General features: G+C 43.9%; 1 protein-coding gene across 1 annotated transcript in view; it reads right to left on the bottom strand.

Annotated features, from left to right (window-relative positions):
• RB1 (RB transcriptional corepressor 1) overlaps window positions 1-13,230 on the bottom strand; it is a 79,466-nt gene extending 66,236 nt beyond the window's left edge. Inside the window, exons 1-4 of the mRNA XM_052664535.1 lie at window positions 13,035-13,230; window positions 12,819-12,936; window positions 3,146-3,258; window positions 1,089-1,223 (exon numbers count right to left, since the gene is read on the bottom strand). Of these exons, the coding sequence (XP_052520495.1) occupies window positions 1,089-1,223; window positions 3,146-3,258; window positions 12,819-12,936; window positions 13,035-13,132 (464 nt within the window). The 5' untranslated portion in view covers window positions 13,133-13,230. The remainder of the gene's footprint in view (window positions 1-1,088; window positions 1,224-3,145; window positions 3,259-12,818; window positions 12,937-13,034) is intronic.
• Between the last annotated feature and the right edge of the window lie 5,106 nt (window positions 13,231-18,336).

Here is an 18,336-nt window from a genome sequence, read left to right as displayed (position 1 = left end):
TACTGTGATATTACCAAGTTAATAACAATAGCCTTGGAAAAGCATAATTTAAATCACATCTGTGAATTGTTTCTACATTCTAGTGACCCTCTCTTTTAGGGTACGTTTGAGAGCCTCTTCATGGTCAAGACGAGAAAACTTTGACTTTTAGCTCAAACTCATGCAAGTGAAAAATACTACACTATTTTTGAAGTAACGGAACCCACAATGCAAGTATTTTTTTAATGATGCTTCATCAATGTTTAATATTAAACAGTTTTTTACTGCTATGCACAATATAGAATTTCATGGACAAGACAAACTGCTTCAGAGCATACCAGATCTTGCCAACATGCATCCTATGCTACCAGGCAGTAGCCTGTTAGAGGAACAAAGATAGACTTTTTATCATCTCTGACTTCAGATCAAAGCAAGAGCAGCTACTCATCAACTTGGAGCAACAGGATCCCAAAAGAAGTTCTACCTGAGAATCTCCTGATTTTTAAATGATACACACAAAACTCTTTGCAGGTTGACAGAAGCAAACTCAATTTACCCCCATTTAAAAGAAAAAAAATCATCCCTCAATTTTGCCTGTACGATCAACCAAACCACTTAGGAAGGTCTGACTTGATTACAGAGTTGTATCTGCAGCGCCCATAGACTGGAATAAACTGTCTTCAGCTCCAGATCTGGGAGACAGAAAATCTTATTTATTCTCACCCACTTTTTTTCCTCCTTTCCAAAGCTCTTTAGAAAGAATTCTAAAGAATTGGAGGGTAGGGTGTGGCAAAAATGGAAAGCCTATTAAATAAGAAATATTAGATCATAAAACAATCCTCCTTATACTTGTAAAAAGCAAACATTCATCATGCTGCTCTTACTTCTGTTTATACTACAACAATGGGAATGTTCAACAGAGCATTGGAACAGTTAGGGAACAGAATATAAGATGTGTTTATTCAGCACATGTAAACAGCTCCATTTAGCTGATCTGTAAAAGCAAGCAATTGAAATGGGCACTTCTCATACACAATTTGAAAAATACAAAACTCTAAGCACTGATACACCAAGAATTCATCATTTTAAAATGAAGAAATGTACACTACCTTTCAAACTTGTGATACAGTGCAAGTAAGACATCATATTTCTTTTTCAGCCTTGATACAGTGCTATCAACTTTAGTGCTTACAGTATCCATGTTGACATCCACCTCTTTGAGAAACTGAAAAAATGTGCACACACTGAAAAACAAAGATGGCAGATTAACATCACTCTGAAAATGATTATTCTGATACAGCTCCACCAAAAAAAAATCATCACCAGATTTCAATGTATTTCACTAACACTAGCAGTGATTGAAAACCTGAAATACCCAACAGTGACACCTTGACTCCTATCCTGACTAAGAGTTCTAAACTTAGAATGTTTTTACTAGCCTAAGAACATGAGCCATAGCTCCATCCGTACTAAAGACAGATTCAGGAATTAAAATAGCAATAAATGCATTGAATTATATGGGATTTCATGTCTTACAATGAGTATTTGGGAGGTGGGGGTAAGGATGCTGCTGCTTGTTGGAAATATTACTGCACAGTTTACTTCCCCAGTAAACATGTAATACTATGGCCATCAAGAAAGCTTTCTACTCATAATTAAAATGAGCAGATAAAAAATTAAGATGGAGGGAGCTATCAAATGTTTTGATCCTGTATAAAAATATTGTATTATGAGTGGGGTTTAGTTTCTTTGTTTTCATAAAGAAAAGGAGTTCATTTAGAAATTCTTTTACCAGAGAATAAAGCAAACATTCACATCTATTTAAGTGGCTCCACAGGGCGAGATGACCGCTATGAATCTCTGCCAGATTGCCCTTATAAGTGCTGAAAAGCCCAGGGCTAGCAAGCAATTGAGTATTGCTAAAATCAAAGTCATCAGAGTAACAGCTTATTTTTTGAAGCCCCAAGGGAAGAAGCCTCCTTCAGACTGCAGAACACATTGGTTGGGTGAGTGCATCTTGTGCTAGAGTGGAACACACTGAACATCACTGCACAAATGCAATTACATTTCATGGAAGAAGAAGCAGTTGTAAGTCAATCAAGACTGAAGAGAGTAAGTCAAAACACAAGATTTGACCACTGTGATGGGACACTACATGAGGTAAAAGAGGAGTGGGGAAGCCTATCCCCTACTGATGATGGCAACCAGTGAATATTCTGTTCCAAGCCTGGAATTACTGTTGTGATGTGCTCCGAGTCCTCCCTGACTGACATCCTCAGTACAGTGTGTGAAGGAAATGGAAATTTTAACCCCTTTTTGCAAGATGCCCAGCTCCTGCTGTAGCTCTTCCATTTGTACAACATGGTTTGTAGATGTGAAGGCTTCCCCCCCATCAGGAAAAAAAAAAATCTCTTGCAAGTTGATCCCTTGGCTATCATGAAGGCAAGGAACACAGTTATAATTGGTACAAGTTGCCCATCTCCCACAGGCTTATGGAATGGCTCCAGGCACATTAAGACCACAGAAATGTACTAAGCTGCTAACAAGTGCCAGGACACAATAATGCCTGAAAAGGCTCTGCTCATGGATGTGTCCCACATGCATGGCATGGTATTTAGGCAGACAGCACCGGTATCCTGTTCCTTTAATATACCTGACGTAAGGGCACACCTAGCACTGTTACCATCCAAATTTACATTAAAAAAATAAAAAAGTACTTTAAGCCTCATTTCTCGTGAGCACGGTAAATATAAAAACATAATAGCAGCAATTTCCTAGAAAAGTACAATATTTAAACTGGCATTCAAGTTTTTGAAAATGAGCAGCATATTAGCAAACAGTTTGAACCCTTTTTTCCATGAGCTAAGTGTTTGTAAAGAGTCTTACAGAAAATCTTTCTTTTCCTATATCAAATGTTAAGTAATTTATACAAAGTTGCTGAAAACTTTAGATTTAACAAGAACAAGAATTGAAGTTGTGAAACAATCATGAACCAATCTCATTTGAAGCAAACACTGTTGTTCCCTCAATTAAAACATGACAGCAAGACTCCTAGTTCAATGAAATACTCAGTAATGTCCATAAGTAACCTTCATTTTAAAATCAATGAGCCTGATAAACACAAAAATTCACAGATGGAAATATAAATTCACACAGAAAGACTCACCTTGTGCTTAAACTTTTCAGTAGCTCTGTAAAAGTGAATGTCATTTCATCCAGATCAATTGCTACAATAAAGATGCAGACTCCCCATGTCTCCTTCTTCTTTTTGTTATAAGCCTTTCAGAAAAAAGAGAAAATGAGTTTTATTTTTATTATGTCATACAAGTGGGTGGTATATAGAGAACATTAATTTGTTCACAGTAGATTAGAAATGACAAATCAAGAGACCTTCAAGCAGACATTCATCCATGATAACCAATTACTGGGTAACTGAAACTGGTACAAGTTGTACATTGCAGATGACAGATCAAGTGTTTCAAATCTTACCAGGGAGTACAAAATGAATTTTACCTGTACAATTCAGTAAGGCTGCAAAATAGCAGCTTTAGTTTCACTGAAATGGTTTCTGCTTTGCATACTTTCCTGCACCCACCCCAACTTTTTTTTTTTTTTTTTTTTTTTTTTTTTTGAAAGCAAAATGCATACGTAAAAATGACAAGAAAATTAAAAAATTGAAAATGGTAACTGTTTCCTATTCAGGATTACTTCAGGGAAGCCAACATCTCTCTCCCTGCACAGATCTTACCATTCAGTTGCTTCTACGCTATTACAGACACAAACTAATTTTGACCACAACAAGACACAGGAGATTAAGGAACGAGGAACGATGGATTTGTTCCTTCCTAGAAAGAAGGCAATCATAAGAAAAAGAAAAAAAAAAGTCATTAGGAGGACTGAGAAATAAATACTCATGAGCTTTATCCTACAACTAGATCTAAATAGCACAGCTGAACCACAAATGCATGCAGTAAACCGTGGCAGCAGCAAAGACCATCAAGGTTAAGTGGAGCCCAGAGGGAGCCAAAACACCAAACTCTTGCTCTTTGACACTGCTCCATTTTAGCTCTCTCCCTGCCCTATCTTTTTTCCTTCCCCAGTCACCTTGACTAGCTGCCTACCAGACAATACTACGACAATTCACAAGAGCTCATTCAAGAAGATACTTTCAAAAGGCAGCGGCAATCAGGTCATACCAGATCTGGGTTCCTCCATCTTACGTGATCTTCCAAAACCACCCCCAGAAGGCTCTGCACTCTCCACATCTTCGCTGGAGGTAGCACCTACCCCAGGTTCTGCCAATAAACCATAACCGAGCTCCTGTGACCTCTCAGACACTTTGAAAACTTACCCTTACTCAGCCATGAGGCCACAAGGTGACAGAGGAAACTACAGGCAAAGCACTAGCATGGCTGCCCCACTGCTTTCTTCTAAAGAGGACTAAACCCTGAACAGTCCCAATACCAGTGAGTCCACACAACTCAGCCTGTAAATAAGGAATCTGGCCCTCTTTGGAAGCCAATAGCTTGCCATGCCCATAAACGATACAAGGACAATTTCGCTGACGCTGCTAATAAGTCTTTTACAACTGCTCTGCTGCTTTTTTGAGATCAGTGTTCGTAAGTCAGTGAAGAGAGGCTGGGGCCTCCTGCATAGAGTGAAAAGCCTTATTTGTTCGTATGTTAAGTTAGATAAAGAGTTATAGTCTTAGAATGAGAGAATACACCAAGTCGGTGGGGGCCTGCAAGGATCACGTCCAACCCCTGACTCCACGCAGCGCCGCCCACTCAAACACTGAGCATTACCCAAATGCTCCTTGAACTCCAGCAGCTCGTGGCCATCCCTATTGCTCTCTGGTGCAGACCCTGTCCCCAGCCCCCAGCTGCCCTCCCCTGACGCAGCTCCATGCCGTTCCCTCGCACCCTGTTGCTGTCACACAGAGCAGAGCTCAGCGCTGCCCTCCACTCCCTGTGAGGAGCTGCAGCCGCCATCGGGCCGCCCCTCAGCTCCTCTGCTCTGGGTTGAACACACCAGGATACCTCAGCTGTTCTTCGTATATCTTGCCCTTCAAACCCTTCAGCATCTTTGTAGCCCTCCTTTGGAGGCCCTTAATAATTCTGTATCCTTATGACATCATGGAGCCCAAACTTCACCTGTGCCTGACACAGTCTAGACCTGATCGCTGATTAACCAGCCACCTTCAACAACGTGACAGCTGTTTAAGTTACTTTCCTATTAGAGTTTTTCTATTAATCATGAAAACTTGTACAGTACATATTTTGAAACAAGCTCCTAACAGACTGAGAAGAATCCAACATCAAACAGTCATAGTAATTATTTTTATTGGAAGCCCTCCTCTTTTAGATATTTTGTGTATACTATACACCACCAGCAACCTGTACAAGAGATAAAAACACTGCTGTTGAGGGGATTTTGCAGAGAACAGCTTTGCTAAGAAACACATTCCCACAGCATCAGACAGCTCCAGCACTCCTTTGCTAATAGGTGCCATGAGATACCAAAGCATAAAAACAAAAAAAATGATCTGTAGGATTGGGATATTCTGCATTAACATCTCTTACGAGCTAGAAAAAAAAAGTTTTGAACATTAAGGTTAACTAGTTAACTCCTAGAGATGACTATTCCCTTTCTGAGAGCAATACTGCTGCTGGAGTCAGTTCACAATGTCTTAACAGCAAGTGCAAACACAGCCTACATCATCATATAAAAGCACGTCTTGTTGGGCAAAGCCATAGTGCCATTTTTCCTAGTTTTTTGCCTACCCAAACAAGGTCAGCTCATTTGGAAGGCTTAACTCTACACAGGGATGATGAATGCTTCAATGTTATAGCAACTATTTACTTGGTAGAAGCAAGATGTGGTTTTGTAAGAAGAAGTTTTAAACTAACCCAGACAGTATTGGTTTGATGAGAGCAACTCATTCTTTCAACCAATAAAGAAGATGGCAGCCTCAGAAGCAGTCTTTGAATCATACACAAATCATCACAGCAAATCAAACTCTAGATATCAGAACTATTCCCATATCCACTGCTGATATTACAGACTGCTTTGGGCATCTTATTCTCAATCAGACATGCTGAATTATTTTTGGCCTAACACAAAAATTACATGGAACATAAGATAGGCAAGGTTGAGGGAACTGGGATTGTTTAGATTGAAGAACAGAAGGCTCCAGAGAGACTTCATTGTGGCCTTCCAATACTTGAAGGGAACATACAAACAGGAGGGGAAATGGCTGTTTACAACAGTGGATAGCAATAGGACAAGGGGGAATGGTTCTAAACTGAGACAGGGGAGGTTTAGGTTAGATATTAGGAGGAAGTTTTTCACTCAGAGGGTGGTGATGCACTGGAACAGGTTGCCCAAGGAGGCTGTGGATGCCCCATCCCTGGAGGCATTCAAGGCCAGGCTGGATGTGGCTCTGGGCAGCCTGGTCTGCTGGTTGGTGACCCTGCACACAGCAGGGGGTTGGAACCAGATGATCACTGTGTTCCTTTTCAACTCAGGCCATTCTATGATAAACTAACAAATCATTATACGTATTTTTTTGCTACTAGCAAAGAACAGGTGTGAGCAGCATCTGAGTGTGTTATCCTCTTAACATCAGCACAGTGAGGAAAACCTGGAAGACACAGAAGAACACTGGGCTACATGTAAATATCATGAAGGTAGGAGAGGAGGAACAAGGTAAGAAGAGTCCTTCCTAGTAAACCTGACTGCAGAGTGCTCTCCTTTTCATATTCCTCCCCTCCTTGGCTTGCAGATATTTTTCAACTAATTTCCTATACAAACTAGATAAAACCAGCTGCAGAACAAAAATCAGCAGCATCTCTCAGATCAAATACTTTGTTGATACCGTACCCTCAAAGAAACCAACCCTATGACACAAATAAATGCTTGGTTTACAGTGAAAGCCAGACAACCCACCCCAGATAGACTTGAATGCATGGACAAAACATATACAAGACAAATTCACAGCCAGAAACTCATTTCTTAGTGTTTTTTGTTTGTTTGTTTTTTAATTGACCACAGTGTGATTTAAATTCTTTGTTAGTACAGACTATAGAAAATGGGCAGGACAGTGACTCAGCAGTTGTTCTTGGCAGCCAGTCAACCCCAATAAAGTGACTTCCAGTAACTTTATTTCAGCCTATCATAAACAAAAACCTACCAATCAGTATCTCCAAGATTATTCAGTACTCAATAGTTGTAATTAAACCCTTATTTCGAGTTTTGCTTATTTGCTTTTCAGAGGAAATCATGCTTTAACTTTGGGCAATACGGGTCTGTTCTCATTCTGGAGTTACTATTACTACTTCTTAATCTATTTTCAGCAGATCACCAGTTGCCTAAAATCTAGTGAGAACAACCTGGAACAGTCATTGACTTAAAATGCTCAAATGGAATTACTGTGCATCGGGGTCCTTCGTGCTTTGCTTTCCAGATGTTACTGCAAAATACTGACAGCACTAATGGAAATAACTTCAGTTCTTTTCTACTTCAAGGGGCCCTCCAGATAAAAAGAGACAGTAAGAGGAAGTCCCGGTTCCAGTTCATATGCTAAGGGTTGGCAGAATTATCAACATCTCCAACAACACTTTTCATGACCGAGTGATCCAGGAAAGACTTGAAGAGGTGCTGGGTAAAACAAGGTCATGAGAAACACACAAACACAGGCAGGTACTTCAACTAAATGGAAAGTAGGATGTCACACCAGAATTTCACTTTTGAAGAGGAAGCTATTTAACTTATCAGCTTACCAAAATCTCAGCCACTACATTTTAATACAGACACAAACTAAACGGCAAGAGGAAGACTCACAGGTGTGTTTACGATTACCCACTGCCTAGACCTTAAAAGTTCTATGTAAAGAAAAGAGCCTCCAATTTACAGCAGCAATGGTTTTAATCTTCCTACAGAAAAACATTTGGAATGGACAATTACTATTAGTTCTTAACAGATTAAATCAAACATATTAGCTACAAGTAACGGAAGCCCATGGAAGTTATTGAATCAACGAAACCAATTCTTCTGATTGGAGGGCTCCCCATTTTGTGGGCTGGGGATACTTGACCCACTGACAAACTCTTATGCACATTTAGAGGAAACTTGTTATGTTTTAAAACTCACTATGCCGTTCTTCTGTTTGGGTTGCAGTTCACCTTAATGTTCTCTCTGTTAAGAGAACAATTCAACTCTTGAGTGAGTCGAGTATGCTGCAGCATCCATATAGCAGTCACCAGGTGGAGAGAGTTTCAGAATGCAAGATGAGCAATCAGAATCAAGAAAAGTGACAGAAACTCCTTTCAGATGCTAGACTTACTGAAACTGAGAAGACAATAACACATTCATAAAGAAAGGTTGAGGGAACTGGAGTTGTTTAGCTTGGAGAAGAGAAGGCTCCAGGGAGACCTCACTGCACCCTTCCAATATTTGATGGGAGCACATAAACAGGAGGGGAAAGGGCTGTTTACAACAGTGGATAGCCATAGGACAAGGGGGAATGGTTCTAAACTGAGACAGGGGAGGTTTAGGTTAGATATTAGGAGGAAGTTTTTCACTCAGAGGGTGGTGATGAACTGGAACAGGTTGCCCAAGGAGGCTGTGGATGCCCCATCCCTGGAGGCATTCAAGGCCAGGCTGGATGTGGCTCTGGGCAGCCTGGTCTGCTGGTTGGTGACCCTGCACATAGCAGGGGGTTGAAACTGGATGAGCACTGTGGTCCTTTTCAACCCAGGCCATTCTGTGATACTTACATTCGTTGATTACAAAATAACTATCGCTGACCAGAATTTAAACATGAGAACAGTTTAGATCAGTACTTGTGGAAGAGATTCATGGGCATGGAAGGTTAAACTATAGAAGACTGAGTATGGTGATTATAGGTCCTTTCTCAGAGGGTTTGTTTTGTTTTTTCTTAATAAAGTTAGATAAACAATCAATAAAAGCAACTCAGGAATTCATGAGTACAAAGAGCTGGCAGCAGCACGATAGGCCATGTTTTGCAAGCAGTACTATGAGGAACTGCAAACAACAAAGCAAAGCTTCGACCCAGGCACCACGTACTGCAACAAGATGGGCTGAAACACAGCAGATTCCATGCTTCAAGGTCCTCTCCAATAAACAGACCAATAAGTAATTCCAATATACCTATTTACTCCACCTAGAGGCTCAGAGGCACTACTGCTTCATAATACAGATCTAGGAACAGTTACAAACAATTGGAGCACAAAGGTTCCCATTCAAGAAGCCGATTTCCCAAATCAACTGTCAGGGTGTAAGACTTTTGAAATGAAGACTGTAAAAACAACTCTAAAACAACTGTTTTGTTTACTTAAGTAACTTAGTTTGGTAGACAAGATTCTAAGCCTTTCAGTGACATTAGCACAGAACTTCTATATACACACACTACTCTGTTTACATGAAACATGCACTGGGGCCCACCAGATATAGAAAGAATTTAAAGCAAAGTCATATTTCTAGTCACGTATCACATATCTTCTTTCACACCATACATCAGCAGTACTGCATCTCAGGAATCAACATTTGGGATTCTGCCTCAGAGGTTTTGAATTACAGTTTTGCTGTAAAACAGTGCAGTTAAACTCAGCTTTAATGTTCCCCACTGAAGAAGAAAAACACCACCACATTTAACAGAGTTTTGAACAGCTTCTCTCCATAGCTTTAGAATTTTAAGCTACAAGCTGTTCTCATTTTCCAGAAATACAGGCTATAGGAGGGAGAGGGCAATACTTTCTCCTGCTGCACACCTCTCACCAGCGTTCAGCTGTTCAAGGATTCAAGGCTCAGCTGTGATACACAGCAGCTGCATAACCTTGACTCAAACTGCTGAGGAAACAAAGAAGCTGAGAGCTGTATGAAAAGCTGCAGTGTGGACATGTCAAGGTGAGAAAGGTAAAATTACAGACAGAAGATCGTTAGCAGCTCAGATTCAAAAGGGAAAAAAAAAGAAAAGCACAACATGAAAAGGTGTAACACCTTAAAGGAAAAAACCAGCAAGTCAGTTTTAGTGGCACTGGAGGATGATGGCACAGAGGATTCATTTCAGCGAGCAGCAGATACCAGCCTTTTTCATACTGGCTGATGCCTGCCTGGCCACGTGCTGAAGGTACATGTAAGTGAAATTCACAGAACTACACCAAAACCTCACATATCTCACTGGACAAGCACACCCAGGCTTATAGGTCACTGCATTCTAGCTATCTTTTGTATGCATTTGCCAAAATATTAACAATAAGCTTTGTTTGTAATAACAATCTCTTAGCACGCAGCTCCATGTACTCGAAGTGACAACCAATACTAATTATTTTAAGTTTATAATCATTCATCAATCAAGGATATATCAGGTGTTCAGATCAGCCCAAGCCCATACTTGCACTCTTGGAGTGCAAACATTTTTTTTGCACATATTTACACACACGGAGTGCCCATCCAGTTATAGAGCATCTCATGTCAGGGCCACACTGCTTCTTCATTAGACCTCCAAGTTGCCCCTCCATGTCCTCAGAGGCTTGGCAGGCACAACTTTGAGATCAGACATGAAAAACAAGGCCAGCGTAACAGGTAAAGGGTTCAGGTCTGTATGCTCTGTACCAAGATGAGAGCCAGGATCATTGGGTGCTAGGTCTAATTCCACTCCATCTGATGACTTAATCTGCCTCAAATCCAACAAGCATTTAGGTAGGCACTTTTCTCAGTCTGTGTCCTGCTATTTCCCTTGCCACCCAAGAAAGAAAGAAGCCAAATAAGCAGCTTCTTCTGTCTGAGTTCTGAACTGAGAGGTTGGTACTGCCCAAAAATGTGCACAGCAGGTGCTCTCAGAGCAACCTCGAGGATAGCTCTTCAAACCCATTATCTCTACCACAGAGGAGAAAGCAGCACACATTTAAGTAGAGCCTCATCCTGAGTGCTCACCAGCTATTGCAGAAAGTCATGGTGCAAAGACATGGTAACAGCCTGACTTGGGAAGAGAAGCAGCAATTACCCAGGCAGTTAATTTGCTGGATTTCAGACTCAAATAAAGCCTGCATTAATCTCAACTACAAGCATCAATTCCAGCAGCTGTTGGAAGCACGCCCTTGGCAGCTTCCTCATCCCAACACCTTGTTGGTCTGTCAGAAAGTCTGATGAAAATGGCCAGGATTGGGCTAAAATATAGCACAGGCCTTTTCCTACACACTGAGAGGCTCTTGGATAGGCTTTATCACATCACAGTGCAATAAGTATCAGTGCACTTAATGATGAAGGCCTAGCCATTGCCCCATCCTGAACAGAGAAATGAAGATGTAGAAAGGGAGGATTTCCAGTGCTCTGTATCTTACCTGTCCACTTTTAAGTCCTGATCAGTGAAATGAAATCTTCACCCATAAGTGAAATTCACAGAACTACACCAAAACCTGTCTCAGTTTTCACTCATTAGGGCTGACTGCTTCCTGTTTCAGTTCATACACAGAAGCTTGACTTTGCTTTCAAGTAAACACTCCCTGGGGAACCCTACAGCCAGTGCCCATCTGATACCAAACAGCACACGGCTTCCCCCACACTGCCACTGCAGCACTGACAAGCACAAACCCATCAAGAGCTGAGGGAGGTTTGAACACTGCAATTGGTGCTATATCAGCAGCACACCAGCTCCAGGCACAGGGATGCCAACCCACACCAGACCCTGAGTTATGAACAGTTCCCCAGTGGGCTATGTTCAATCTCACCCAGGTCAGCATCACTATTTGATTATGCTGCAGCTACTCTCCAAGCAAGCAGCGATACAGTGAGGGGAAAAAAAAAGGTCAGGAGGGCACGTAACACCTTAATCTATTTATGTGCACCCAGTGATTAACTTTGAATGCAATTATCTCCCCCTGTACTCAGCTCTAGTGAGGCCACACCTCAAGTACCCTGCTCAGTTTTGGGCCCCTCACTGCAAGAAAGACATTGAGGCCCTGGAGTGGGTTCAAAGAAGGGCAGCAAAGCTGGTGAGGGGTCTGGAGCACAGGGCTGATGAGGAGCAGCTCAAGGAGCTGGGATTGTTCAGACTGGAGGAGGCTCAGGGGAGACCTCATTGCTCTCTATAACCGCCTGAAGGGAGGTTGTAGTGAGCTGGGGGTCGGCTTCTTCTCTCATGTAACTGGTGATAGGACCAGAGGGAATGGCTTCAAGCTGCACCAGGGGAGATTTAGGCTGGACGTTAGGAAATACTACTTCTGTGAAAGAGTGGTCAGGCACTGAATGGGCTGCCCAGGGAGGTGGTGGAGTCACCGACCCTGGAGGTGTTCAAGGAACGTTTGGATTTTGTGTTGAGGAACATTTTTTAGTGAGAACTATTGGCGATGGGTGCATGGTTGGACTGGATGATCCTGTAGGTCTTTTCCAACCTTGTTGTTTCTGCGATTCTGGAATCTCAGCTCTAAGATCACCATCATGTAAGGAGGAACATTTAACGAGAACATCACCATTTTTTGCAGACCCCTTCCACAGCCTCTCACAAGAGTAGGCGATGGGTGTCTGCACACAGACACACGGATAAAGTGTGACCTGCATAAAGATGCCCACAGCCTGCTGCTTTTACAGATCAAAGGGACGTCAGGAGACTCCCCAGTCGAACCCCGAGCCAAAGCAGGTTCCCTATTGCGGCTCACACGGGAAGGCAGCCAGACGGGTCTCAAACATCTCCAAAGAAGGAGACCCCGCAGCCGGCCCGTGCAGCCCGATGCAGCGCTGTGTCACTTCGCCGTCACCCCAAGCAGTTCCCGGTGCCGCCGGGCAACGCTCCGAGCGGACCGCAGCCCCCCCACACTCACCGGAGCCCCGTCGGCGGCCGCCAAGCTCTCGTACGTCCTCCAGGCCTTCTCTCTCACGCTGTCCGACGCCTTCAGCGCATCACAGAGAGCCACGAACTCCGCTTCTCCCACTTCCAGCCTACAAAAGCATTGCGGAACACGCTGGCACCGTGCGCTTCGCGGCCGGGTTTGCGATACGTCCCGGTGGACGCGGCGCGGCCGTTGCGTTGCGCTTACCGGGTGCCGCCGGGCGGTGAGGCGGTGCCGGCGCCGCCCTCGGGGCTGGTGCGCTGGCTCCGGGCGGCGCCCGCCCTGCGAAGGGGCTTGGGCGGCATGGCGACCGTCGGGCCCCCGCCGTACAAACGGCCACCGAGGGGCTCCGCTTCGTTTCGCTCCCCTCCCTTCCCCGGCGCCCGAACCGCGGGAAACTCACGTCAACGCCCGCACCCTGCGTCACTTCCGGGCCGGCCGCCGCTCCCCACCACGCCCCGCTACAAGGCGCCGAACTCAGAAGGAGGGCGCAGGGCGCGGATGCCTTTTGACCAATGAGGGCGCTCGCTTCTACCGCGCTAACCAATAGGAGGCGGCTCCGCTTTAGGCGGCACGGCGACCGGCCGAGGGCTGTGGCTCGCGGCGCTGTGAGGTGGTGGGCGGGCGGCCGGGCGGCATGACGGCGGTGCCCCACCTAGAGCGGTTTTCTCCTTCTGTGGCTCCCTGCTGCGCTCGGGGCAGCTGCTGCTGTGAAAGGCTTAATTCAAATCAGAATCACAAAATCGTTTGAGTTGTAAGGGACCCCTAAAGGCCATCCGGTCCAGCTCACCTGCAATGAGCAGGGACACCTACAGCTCCATCAGCTGCTCAGAGCCCCGTCCAGCCTGACCTTGGGCGTACGCAGGAATGGGGCATCCACCACCTCTCTGGGCAACCTGTGCCACTGCCTCACCACCCTTACTGTGAAAAACTTCTTCCTTATATGCAGTGTAAATGTCCCCTCTTTTAGTTTGAAGCCATTTCCCCCTGTCCTGTCACAGCAGACCCTGCCCTTCTTTCTTTTGCTCCCCTTTAAGACACTGAAAGGCTGCTCTCAGGTCACCTCACAGCCTTCTCTTCTCCATGCTGAACAGCCCCAGCTCTCTCAGCCTGTCTTCATAGGAGAGGTTTTCCATCCCTTGGATCACTTTTGTGGCCCTCCTCTGGATGCAGGTCCGTGTCTCTCCTGTGCTGAGGACTCCACATCTGGATGCAGTACTCCAGGTGAGGTCTCACAGTGCAAAGCAGAGGGGCTGGATCACCCTGCTGGCCACAGTGCATTTGAGGCAGTTCAGAATACAGTTGTTTTTTTGGACTGTGTGGCATATTGCTGGCTCACATCCAGTTTACCATCCACCAGTACCCCCAGGTTATTTTGGCATTGCTGTGCTCTATCCCCACACATCTCAGCTTGTATCGATAGTGGGAGTTGCCACAACCCAGATGCAAGATACTTGGCTTTGTTGAACCTCATGAGGTTCTCCTGGGCCCACTGCTCAAGCCTGCCTAGGTCTCTCTGAATGACAACTCATCCCTCAGTGTATCAGGCACACCACACAGCTGGATGTCATCCACAAACTTGCTGAGTGCACACTTGAACCCGTTGTCAATATCATTTATGAAGATATTAAAGAGCATAGTATCATAGCATAATCCCTGTCTCCGGGCCATGCAAGCCTGCTGCAAACCAGTTTTCTCTAACACCAACCCTTACTGGTACTGGAGAGGACCTGAGTCCACTCTGAAATGGAACTGAGCACTCAAAATGAGGTAAATGCTGAGGATGTACTAAGGGAAGGAGTGAAATACCTGTCTGCCAGAGCTGCAGCACGACCTACCAATGGTCAAGAGAGGCTGCTTCAGCTCATAGAATAGAATCATAGAATGGCTTGGAAGAGACCCCAAGGATCATCAAGTTCCAACCCCCTGCCACAGGCAGGGCCACCAACCTCTAGATCTGGTACCAGATCAGGCTGCCCAGGGCCCCATCCAACCTGGTCTTCAACACCTCCAGGGATGGAGCATCCACAGCGTCTCTTAGCAGCCTGTTCCAGCACCTCACCACCCTCTCAGTAAAGAGCTTCCCCCAATATTTAATCTAAATCTCCCTTCCTTTATTTTAAAACCATTCCCTCTTGTCCTATCACTGTCTACCCTTTTATAAAAGTTGATTCCCCTTTTGTTTATAATCCTCTTTTAAATACCAGAGGGCTGCAATGAGGTTTCCTCACAGCCTTCTCTTCTCCTGGCTGAACAAGCCCAGCTCCCTCAGCCTGTCAGAACTATGTAGTCACAAAGTGTGCTCGTTACTTGAGTTGATTCTTCTTCAAATTCTTCTTGAAATTCATTCTTCTTGAAATTTCTCTTCAAAGTCTTGGGTAGTATTCTCTTCTGTCTGAGATCACATATCTGCACTTCAGAGGCAGATCACTTCTGCAGATTAGCACACTTCCTTCCCTTTTTTTCTTCTTGAGGTGGCAACTTGCAAGTAAAAGAAGAGTCTTTATGTGTAGGGACTCTTGCTATACACACACACATTTATCATTCATTTGTAAAGCAATTAGTTTTGGGAGATTGATGTCTAATGTCTGGATTTATAATAAAGCATAAGCGCAGCAGTAGTTATACAACAGTGTATATATACTACCACACTATATATACTACCACAGTGGCAGACCTACCAGCTTGGAGAAGTAAGCAAGACCCCTGATCCACTGATGAGTGCATTGCCCTCTCCTCACAACTGGTGTTAAGAGCACAGAGCACAGAGGAGCTCAAACCAAAGCATCTCAGAAAACTTGGTCACGACCCTCCCAGCTGTCAACAAGAAGGAACACACCCTCCTGGGCAATTCACTTACAGCTGCTTCAGCTGCTTGTAGAGCCAGGCCCTGGATCACCCTAATGATAAACAAAGAATTTGTGTTGCTCTCACAACTCCCTGTGTATTAACGCTTAGGGAATATCGTATCCTATTCAACAGTCGACAACCAGTGTCAGTGTAAATACTGCTTTTCTAACTTTACTGTGCCAAGCCTGAGCTCAGGTCAAACCATATGCAGCTTTTCATCAAACAAGGAACTCAAGGCTCAGAAATAACTAAAAAATACCCTTATTACTTCACATTACAGCTTATGGAGAACCAGAGGGAGAAGAGAGGCAGCAGATTAACAGAGCTACGGTAACCTCTAATCCACCCCTCAGATACAGCGACTACACCTAAAATGGAGGAAGATCTAATGGGTGTGTATGTATTCAATAAGAGAGACGCAGATGTAAAGCTATATGTAAATTGCTGCTTTTCTTTTTTTGCCTCCTTAGATGTTTAAATATTTTAGTCCTGTATTTCAAAACCTTCCCTTTTAAGTGTAGCCTTTTGCTTTTGGAATAAAATGACAAAGGTAAGAAGAACGGAGTATTAATTATTTTTTCTCATCGGATTGGACAATATCTTGGTTCTAAACATCTTGTTCTAACAGCTTTTAAATTGCAGGTCACACACAGGCAGCAGTTTGTGCAATGTTCCCCACTCAGGCAGGCCTGACTCATTGCTCCCAGCTGCTGAACAACCTGAAGTAATTTTGCTATTTGAATTTATTTTCGTTTAAAAGTGTTGCTATAGTTTCACAGTAATTGCCAAAGGGAAAATCATGCTTTCATTACAAATGAAGCCAAGCCTTTTTATGGTGGCTCTGACTGCTCAGATAAGGTAGAATTTTGCTCCTTTTTGTAGTTTTTGTACAACTGATATATTTGTGATGGAGTGACCTGACTTAACTGCACCTCACAGTCTATGAAGTCTTCCTGCTTATTGTCTGCTTTAGGGCAGACCTCTAACACCTGGGTTACAAGTCTAATGAAACCATTTCTTCTGCTAATGCATGAAATAAATGTATTTACTGAAGCCACTGAGCTTCTTGACATCAGTCCAAATGCCAAGTATTGACAGATTATTTGCTTGAACACAGGTCATAGACTGTAAAATTCAGAGACCCAGTACAAGTAGCAGTGATTACGTACCTGCCAGCTCCCCGTGGGTGTCCTGGTTTCAGCTGGGATGGAGCTGATTTTTCTTTCATAATGTCTGATATGATGCTATATTTTGGAGCTGCTCTCTAGCCCTGCATGCTGCAGGCCTGAAGCAATGCTTTTTTGGAGCAGCCATGCAGAGCATCCATGAACTTAAATGACAGTCCTGTGTCAAGAGTGCCTCAAGGACACCAAGGGTTTGAGTCACCTCTAGCCGGGCCAGCAGAAGCCCCACTGGTAACACTGCCTTGCAGTTACACTGGTTTGCAATCTATGGAAACGTCTGGCCTGTAGCTACTGCTGATGTTCAGGAGTTTATGCCTCCTTTTACAGTAACATGGTGATGTTTAAGTTAAACTGTTACCTTAGGAAATGCTGGCAAGGGTAAGGGGAGAAAGAGTGCGCATTTCTGAGACTCAGAACATGCTTGTTTACACTGCACCTAGCCTGGCCCCAATATCATTGCATCCTAAATAAATACTTGATTAAAAATACGAAGGATAAAAATGAATATTTCTGCACTGATATAGAATCCATTGGGACCAGAACGGACTTCAACACAATTATCTCTAAATGGAGAGGTATTTGTTAGCTGTTGGCTTCTCTAACAGTTCAAAGCTCCCTCTAGACACGTTACTCACAAAAATATTTTCACTCTGCTTTTACACACATCCATGACTGTGCTCTTCTCCGTGTGGTGCCAGAGTCCCAGATACTACAGTGAAGAGTCAAAGGGAGGAAATCCGTAACAATTAAGTGTTCAACCCAATTGTCAGTGGAATGTCTCAGGCAAAGCTTGGATGTGTACATGCTCACACCCACTGCCCATGACTGCTTCAGAGATCTGAAAGGAGCTGGTGCCTTCGAGGGCTGGGTGGAGAGTGTCTGTGGCACCTAAATGCAAACCCACAAGCCAGATCTTGCACGGATACCTTCAGTTCTCTCCCTTGGAGATTCATTTACAGAGATTTTGTACTGATCAAGCATTTTGATCTGAGTTTGGCTTGTTTCTTCTCCCCTCTTTTTACTCAGATAATTGTATGTATCTATTTATAAGAAAACCATCTCTGGATGTGTAAGGACTTCATGTATTGCACATTCTAAGTGAAAACTGCAACCTGGGTTGTGTCTACTTTACAGATCTGTGCTAGTATTGAGGATCAGGGTACTAAAAAGTAAAATCCCTCAGTGATGCAATTTATTCAAAGAAGCCTTAGAGCAAGTGCACCTACATCAGAAAAACTAACTGATCCTGGTTTTCCTTGCTTGTGGAAATGTCATTATCTTAGCACAAAACACCCTTGCATGCACAGCTGCATCACGCTGTTTTGTTACACAGGTACACATATATTGGACTCCATGTGCCAACATGCAGGTAAAGTGCTGCTAACCCCAGGCACATCCTGTCCCTGGGACACGTCGGGCATCCTGTACTGCCTCTGGAGTACAGCTCATCCTGATTGGTACTGATAATTAAATAC

Source organism: Tympanuchus pallidicinctus, unplaced genomic scaffold, assembly GCF_026119805.1.
Source record: "Tympanuchus pallidicinctus isolate F22 unplaced genomic scaffold, pur_lepc_1.0 scaffold6, whole genome shotgun sequence".
Lineage (NCBI taxonomy): Eukaryota > Metazoa > Chordata > Aves > Galliformes > Phasianidae > Tympanuchus > Tympanuchus pallidicinctus.
This window is presented reverse-complemented; position numbering and strand designations above follow the sequence as displayed.